Source organism: Phaenicophaeus curvirostris, chromosome 5 (genome assembly GCF_032191515.1).
Source record: "Phaenicophaeus curvirostris isolate KB17595 chromosome 5, BPBGC_Pcur_1.0, whole genome shotgun sequence".
Lineage (NCBI taxonomy): Eukaryota > Metazoa > Chordata > Aves > Cuculiformes > Cuculidae > Phaenicophaeus > Phaenicophaeus curvirostris.
In genome coordinates, this window is record NC_091396.1 from 44,071,289 (window position 1) to 44,079,876 (window position 8,588).

General features: G+C 51.1%; 1 protein-coding gene across 1 annotated transcript; it reads right to left on the minus strand.

The window, feature by feature from the left end:
- Window positions 1-365: 365 nt before the first annotated feature.
- Window positions 366-4,417, minus strand: SYNDIG1L (synapse differentiation inducing 1 like). The gene is made up of 3 exons (XM_069857044.1): window positions 3,761-4,417; window positions 2,387-2,524; window positions 366-820 (listed from the first exon to the last, which is right to left on the minus strand). The coding sequence occupies exons 1-3, from the start codon at window positions 4,187-4,189 to the stop codon at window positions 662-664; spliced, it is 726 nt and encodes a 241-aa protein (XP_069713145.1). The 5' UTR covers window positions 4,190-4,417; the 3' UTR covers window positions 366-661.
- Between the last annotated feature and the right edge of the window lie 4,171 nt (window positions 4,418-8,588).

An 8,588-nucleotide genomic window follows, 5' to 3' on the forward strand; every position in this document is an offset into this window, starting at 1 on the left:
CCAATGATAGAAGTGACAACATGCAACCACCAGCTTGCCTTCCTCCTTGTTTTCCCATGACTGCCCAGTGACTGGGATGCCCCCAGGATCAGGGGTCTGTCTGCAGAGGGATGTGGAGAGCATGCCCTTTAGTCATGTCCATACTGTCCCCTCCTACCTTGTTGCAGCTGAGGGGTTAGGTGCCACGCTGTGGCACTAAAATGAGAATGTTGTCCCCACCATGGGAGTCTGGTGCATGGGAGAACCCACCAGGACTCCAGCATCCCAAGGTCACTCCCCAGTGCCGTATCCCCGCTCTTCCACAAATGCCCCCTTCATGAGCCAAACTTGGGCACCAGCAGTGGACCTCCCAGCTGTGAGGGTCTGGAGCAGGGGTGATGGCAGCAGCCCAGCAGCAGCATGTAGCATCTCTCCTGCACATCTTCCAGCAGGCAAAAGTGCTCCTCCTGGTCCCAGCATCCAGGCCAGTGTGGCACCCCACAAACTCGGGAGAACGTGGGTCTACTGTTTGTCTGAAAGGGGAAAGAGCCTGCACAGGTCATCCAAGCCAGGGTCATGCTGTGCAAGCAGCCCTTGCAGGCACTGGTGCCCTGTGTTCCACAGGAAAGCTCTATCCCAGGAGAGCTGGCAGGCAGGGACGGCACTGATGTGTAGGTGGCAGCTATACGTGGCCCCCTTTGGAGAGATAAGCGATCAGTGCTACCACCACCCCGACATACACTCCTGTGCCGATGGTTATGGAGAGCGCGGCAAGGAAGAGAGCTCGTCGAGAAGCTGAACTTGCCAGATGAAAATCTCCTTTGGAGACAGCCTTGCTGGTCTGGAAGGAGAAGAAATGCACATTGCCAACAGCTGTAGCAATCTGGCCTTTTAGCCTGCATGCAGTCGTCTCACTACTGAGTCAGCCCCTCTTCCCTGGCTACTGCATCCTTCGAAGGCTGGGGATGGACAGCAAGGCAGCTGTCAGTCCAGAAGGGCTCAGCACAGCAGTGCTGCCTACACACATTTCCCTGTGGATTTTGGTTCCAAGGGAAGTGTGGACTTTGGCCATTTTTCTGCAAGCCCCAGCCAGAGCTGTGAGTGGGTGACTGGATCCTCATAAGCCCAGGCGAATGGTTGGTACACAGGGGCGATGGCTTGTATGGTACTGACTAGATATAAATATACCCTACACAGATATATAACGAGCACTGCACAGTGTCAGGGAGCTGACTCCAGACAGCACAGCCCCTTGGTCTCGCTGTGCTGCCACTTGATTTTGCCTATATGGGGTTTTCAGCTGAAGCCTATTTGCCATAGAAGGGCAAATGGAGTGGTGGAGGCAGATGTGGGTGTCAGCTGTCTTGGCTGGCAACTTCCAGCTTCCCTGAGTAATTAGGATGCATTAATACTACTCTTAGTACTACCTACTATTTATGCTCAGGTCACCATGTGGAGATCAGGGCACCCACTGTGCACAGACACTGAATAAAGATATGGTCCTTGCTCACTGAGTGAACAAAAGCGGTAGTTACAGAAAATGGAGCTAAATATAAATTGCACCAAAGACATCATCACGTGGAGAGTATACCGTGCCACTCTGCACCACGTGGAAAAATGTGAAATCAGCCACTCCTTGGAGTCCTAATCAGTTAATGCTTCCCCTGCCTCTCACTGCTTCTGTGCCTGGTACTCATGTTATATACTTACCCATTTTTGTTTCTGTCATCTCGATTTAACTTCTTAATGCCTCCCTCTATCTATTCTTGGTACAGCAGCATCTAGGCAAACTTAGAGTAAATCCCCTGGCTCTGCATGAAATATTCTGGGTCAACAGTGATGTAAGTGAGCCCAGGCTCTAGGCTAAGCCCTCAAGAAGACAGCAGCTTCTCTGAGCTTGTGCAGACCAAGGGCCACCACCCTCTCCAGCCTCTGCCAGCCCGGTGTTGGCTCACACAGCTCAACACACGTGTCAGAAACAAGAGCAACGGAGCAGCTATAGAGAGACCAGGCCCCCCTTTGCATTTCAGACTGTGCTGAAACGTAGGACCTCTGCAAGTCTGGAGAATGAGAGGACAGCTGGGAAAATGCCATTTTCCTAAGCCTGTCTGGAGGGTGAAAATCTGGCCAAGGGGCTAAAGGAAGCCCCAGTTCCCTAAATAACACCCAAAAGACCCAAAGGAAAAGCCTAACTTCCAATAACACACACAAGAGCTGGAGAGCTTGTAAATTCTCAGCCATTGTGGAGACATCCAGGAGCCCAGAACACCCTTTGTCTCAGCCTTCAGAGGTCTGGGCATGGCACAGAGATGAGCTTTAGAGACAGAAAGGTGCCTGGTCCCGCTGTAGCTTGCATGGCCCTTGCTCCAGCGCTCAGTGCATGCAGGCAAGCAAAGGGATCCCTTACCCCTTGGGAGAAGTAGAAGGCAGCAATCCCCAGGGGCCAGAAGCAGCACAGCATGGAGAAAAGGGCCAAACCCAGGTGGTCCCGGGGTGGAAGCATCAGGAAATTATCTTCGCTTTCGCTGTCACTGGAGGAGTCGCTCTGCAAAACCAGATGGATTCAGCACATGCCCACCTCCCCATGCTACCCTGCAGGCTGCATCTCAGCCCCTCTATTCCCAGCTCCCGCTCTCTTCTGGTCCCATCACATAATCTCACACATCTCCCATCTGCAAATTCAAGGAGTTTCAAAAATATTTTAGCCTGCTTAGACCAGTTTGATGAGAAAAAAACGTAGCTCAGCAATTTCAGAAGCAGAGTAGATTCTCGGCTCTCTGCCAGAGCAAATGCTGATCTTGCTTGCTGGGGGTCTGGGATTTCCCTGAGAGATAGATAGTCTTAAACTGAAATATCTTGAGCTTTGGCAGAACTGGCTGTTTGTCAGGTTAAACAAACTTAAACAAAGTGCCTTATCCCCATTAGGGACTAGGAAATCGATATCCTGCTAAACTAATTTAGCAAGTGAGGGAAAGCGGTTGAATTGGAGCCTCCATCACACAGGTGAAATGTCCTGTCCCCTTAGCAAGTTCATTGCTCAGAGAGGCTGTAGCCAGCCCTCCTGCCTTTGGTCACTGCTTGGCCAGCTGCAAATAGGCCTGGAAGCGATATGTCTCGGTGGGGAAGGCGTGCAGAAGTGGGGACATCCCTGCTGCCATCTGAAAAGGCCACACCTCTGGCACCAAAAGCAGCAGAGGTGCTGGGTCATCAGAAATCAGCTCCATTGGGCTCTGAGGACCCACTCCCACCTCTCAAGGTCCTGGATGATATTCCCAGTCTCTGCACCACTGCCTGAGCTGTGGTGGGGCATAGCACACAGAACGAGGCTGCTGTCAGCTCTCATTCTTCCTTTGCAATATTCATATTGTCTTTATCTATAAAGCTTTTCCTTAGCTGCAGCCATCAGGTGTGCGAATTTTGCTATTACGCAAGGATTGCTACTTCCTCTTAACTCTAGTGCCATAGTGGCAGCAGGCTGCCCTTGTCAAAGGGTCCCCATGTCCCAACGGTCCTGCAAAGACTGCCCCACCTTCCCCTTGCTCCCAGTAGGCATGAGCCAGGCTGCCCTCCTCCTGAGGTCCGCAGTGAGGAAAAGAGAGAGGAAGTTATAAGGAGGGAGAAGAAATACTTTGGTGCACAGGAAGATGATGAAGCTGGAGATGCTAGAGTCTGGTGGGGGAAGCTCTGCGTAAAGAAGGGAGAATAAACAACCAAGAATTTGAGCTGATGGACAGAGTTACCAGAGAATGAGTATGGTGCCATACCACCTTGTAAAGCTCACCTCATACTCCTGGAGCTCCTCTTCCTCCACCTCATAGGACACAGTTTGGATGCGGATGTCACTGTCTACCAGGCAGGACCCTTGCGCATCTTGCCTGTCAGGACCTTCAGATGAAGCTTCTTTGCTTTCTGTAAAAGTGGTCTCACAGCTTTCCATCTTGCTGTCCTTGGCCTTGAGAGTGGTCTCATCCTTCACAAGGATGAAATTTGGGCCATACAAAGCTTCAACAGCCAGCTGCAGAGAGCTGGCATCCAGCAGCTGGTGAGTCCTGGCACCACCAGTGTTTTGGAAGATGTAGGAATACAGTTTCCCTTGGCAGCGATGACTGGGGCAGTCCTGGCTGTGATGCTGGTGGTAAGAATAGCTGCTGCGAAGGTGCTCATTGGCCTTAGCCAAGAGTGGGTTTTGGAGCTCACGCACACTCTCCATGCTGCTGGTGGCAGTGGGGGTAGTGATCCTGCAAGAAGGGAGAGAGTAGGAGGAAGGAGGCTGTTATTTCAGTGAGGCAAGGGAGCAGAAAATCCTCTCGCCCATGCAGAGCTGATGTCAAGATGAGGCTACTGGGAACAGAAAGATTTGGCAATGCCTGAGAAAACAAGAGCCCTCCCCGTCTTTCCGCAGCTTGAATGCTATCTCGGCAAACTGAGCATCTCTTCGTCTCTCCCCAGCTGGTAGTAAGATAAGGATGCAGCCCTGCAACAAGATGATCTGATTCATGCTGGATTAAGATGAGGATCTGCTGTATATATAATGCGTCTTGAGATGGCCACGTGCAGCCTGACAGGAAAGGACCTACTGCATCTTTTCTGCTAGTTCGTAATTTGTGCTGTGACAAAGCATAACCGACAGCACAGAAGTAGGTAAGATACTGACAGCCACTTGAGGGGCCTTCCTGACTTCCCAAAGCAGAAGCTCACATGGCAAATTACAGCCCTTCAGGCATTACACATGCACCTAACAACTTTCAGGTATTTGGGAGATTTTCTAGGGCTCTTCTGAGGCTGAGCTGGGGTGAGAGTAGCGAGCCCTGGAGGGAAGCCAGGAAGCTGCTGTGAGGACGCAGAGGTGACGTTTAAGTTGGGGTGGGGAGTGTTGGATGCTCAGGCAGACCTGTAGAGGAATGCGGGGATGTGGAGGTTAAAGGGATTCCTCATGGGGCAATTTAGGTAAATGACCCAACACGTCAGAAACCTATCTGAACCAGCTCAAGCCCTGGATACAGCTGGCAGCCACACAGCCCTGGATCTGGGCCACCAGCTTCAGAAAATGTCAAGCCCAAATGGCGTCATCAGCTACAAATTTCAACACGGGTTTCTTCCTCAGAAAAATCCACCCCCCTCTCCTTCTCTCCATTTCAGAGTGCTGAAATCTTGTGCTGCCTTTTTTTTTTTTAATTGAAATTTTCAAGATGAAATATTAAAACCCTTTTTCTTCAGAGGAGCATTTGCTATTTTGGCTTCTCAACCCACCTTGGCACAAAGAAAATGTGTAGTGAAATATCATTGTCCCCCAGGAGAGAGGAAAAATTACTCTGTGCTCTTCATTACCCAAGTTTCGTGTTTTACAGCTGCTATCTAACATGTTCCCAGCTCCTCGACCATGCCACCTTATTGCCTTGCAACCCTAAATGTTCCTGTCCTCCTTAGAGACCTCTGTCACTGCCTCCTCTGCAGGATGCTGTGTAGCAGAGACACGCTTCCACCTGCTACAGGGTTCCCTGAGGTGCACTAGGCTTTCTGATAGCAGGCACATTTCCTTGGCTTTAAATCTATCCCCAAGAAGAAAATCCAAATAAACAAGTTGGAGATGAACGTTCTAGAGAGAGAAAAACCCCAGTGGTCCCATCCCCTTAGCCAAACTCTGCCATGCTGTACAGGTTTGAGTGCCATACCTGGTTTAAAACGGTCCTGTTGATGGTCTTTGTTTTGGCAGCAGTTGTCACAGTTTGGAAAGCTGCTTAGGAAAATGGAGCTGTACATAAACACTCCTGCGCTGCTAAAACTCTGCACATGTTGGTGAATACTCCCCACTTCTCCCTCCCCCAAACCATTCTCTGCTTTCTGCAGTCTCCCACCTTACTAATAAAGCCTGTAATGGCTCATACAGCAGATGGTCGGTAAGTATTTTCAAAATATTTAAGGGAGATGCATATTTGTAGCACAGACGGTTTTATTTCCTGCACAGACCTAGAGAAGCACAAAGCTTCATCCCGATTTTCAGGCAAGGAAAGCATGAACTTCTTTGCTTATCTCAACATGCAAGTTAGATTTCCAATAAAAAAACCTTGCTTTTTAACAAAACAGTAAGGTCAGACCAGTCACCAGGTATCCCTTGAGAGCAGCAGCTTCAGTACAAGCAGAAGCCCTGCTCTATCAATGCTAGAGAAAGCTGACAGTTTTGGTAGGGCATCCACGCCTCATCTCAACAAATGTTTCTGGCAGAAAGCTAGGGCAGGGAGGGACAGGATCTTGCTGAGAGGCGTCGAAGGAAGCCGACACTAAAAGCACTGGGAAACGCTGGCAGCCAGGCAGCTGGCCACGGGGCAGTGGGTGCTGGCTGCGTGGAGGTTGCTGCTCTGCTCACTTCAGCTCTTCAGCAGTGGGTTAGAGGATGGGGAGAGCCCTGTGGCAAAGCCATATGCTCATAGCAGCACATGCTGTTAACACTCAAAGCATGGGGGAGGAAAGAAGGGAAAGGAGCCTGGAGGAACTGGAAATCTAAAAGGCAGCTTGGGAGGTGGCAGGTGTCATGGACCAGAGTGGGAATCGTGCGTTTATGCAGCTGGACTGCTGCTGGACAGACTACTGACTTTGTGTGTCCCAAAGGATGCTGAAGAGTGAGCTGATAGGAGATGGTTGACCTGGGCTGGAGGGAAGAGTCAGTGAGGTCTTGCAGGTAGCAAATATCCCAGGGTGAACGCACCTCAGAAGAGTAATAGCATGGGTGGCAAAAGAAACAGCAGGAAAATACTGCTGAAGCACAGGAGAGACTCCCTGAATGTGGGCTAGGCAGGGCAGAAGGCTTTCCCCAGGGAGAGCAGGGAGAGCCCAGACCTCCCCAGTCCCTCCAGTTGCTCTGGGGCAGGACTGGGACCTTGGAGGTCACTGCAGCACACAAAGTGGGGTCACAGAAGCCCACAGCCCATACGCCCAGCACAGAGTCTGCTTTCAGGACTGTAGCTACAAGATTTTACTCCTTACTAATGCCTGTGACTCTCGTAAACTCCAAAATTATAAAAGGCTTACCTGTACTAAACTCTTTTTCCCTTGTTGCCTTCCACTTTCAGGAGCTGGGGACAATGCTCTCCCTGGGAGCAGGATGGGGCAATAGCAGGGCTGTGGGGATGAGGGGGAACATGCAGAAGGAAATATTGCTGAGCTCATAAATATGCAAAGGGATGACCAAGTGCAGCCCTAGCACCCAGTCCCAGAATCTGTTGTCAGTGGGGAGGGGACACTGAGGGCCAGCATCACAGCATGCCTATGGCATCATGCTCAGTCCTCCTGGAAAGCAGCCAGGCTGAAACCTCCCTCTTTGATATCTAATGTGCAGAGTTCCAGTGCTGGAAGAGTTAGAGATGCTTCCCACTCCTCAGTCACCAAGATCACTGCATCACATAGAGACCACATCCGTGTGCTAAAGCACACGTGCTTGTGTGCACCAAAGAGTCTCAGTTTGCAGGTAGAGACAAGGGCCATCAAACTGCTAGAGAAGAGGGTGAGAATGTCAGGGAGGGTAGGGATGAGTCCTGTGTACACGTGTGCAGGGAAGGACAGCGCCGAACCAGGCCTGCCATCCCCACCTGCCACCCGGAACCTACAGAGAATTTAGCCACACAGAGACTTAATAAAGTAAGTCTAGTAATAAAGTAAGTCTAGCAATAAAGTAAGCCTGGTAAAAAGCAGGCTCGGGGGAAGAGGAGTGAAGCCAGCAGATGAAAGCAAGGAAGCTGTAAAAGACAAAATTGGTAAAGACTGTCCATTCTCTGTCCTCATTACCAGCTTGACTGGATTGTGTGCATAACCACCAGCCCCACGGGGCTGGCCTGGGCAATACTGGCAGCAGGTGATGCTGGTGAGGTGCTGTTAGGTGCGCAGGTGGGATGCACACATACAGGTGCACATGCACAATGTGGGCCCAGGGGAGGACACACAGCTAGGAGGAACATTTCAATGCCCTGGTTAAGCTGGAGTATTCCTGCAGCCCTGCTGCAGAGACTAATGACTGCTGGCTCCCTAAGGAACTGCCTCCCTCCTGCACGGCTGCTCCTGTAACCACCCAGTGGAAGGCCCCCTGTGCTCTCCAGCCCAGTTGCAGCATTCATCCCCCAGAGGAGTGGGTAACGCAGACAGCATTGTGTACTCTCAGCTTCTCAAGGTGAGTATTGAACAGTCAATATGAGGCATGAAAATAAGGAAGCAGCAAATTTAGCTTTAGGTATCTCACCTCCCCACCGCGTACCCTGAGATAGTCCAAGTCCCCCTGGGACCATCCTCAGCATTTTCCCCCTGCCACGTGAAGGTGCTCAGGACCCCGGCTGCCCCACCGGCAGCAGCACAGCCCTCAGACGACCCTCGGCACAGATGCTGGCTCTGATAAGCCCAGTTAATGATGAATTAAGCAGCTGTTCCCAGAATCAATCATCGCCTAATTGCCCTGTCAAGCAAACACTCTGCCTTGCTTCCCAGGCTCATTAGCAGGTTGCAACTCTGTTGTGTGTCCCCAGACTCCCAAGTGATGTTAGCCTATTCTGGTCAAAGGCCTTCTACTTCAGGACAGCATCTGGGGAGGCCCATGTACTCTGGGAGCAGTGTCCCACCCTGCCGCT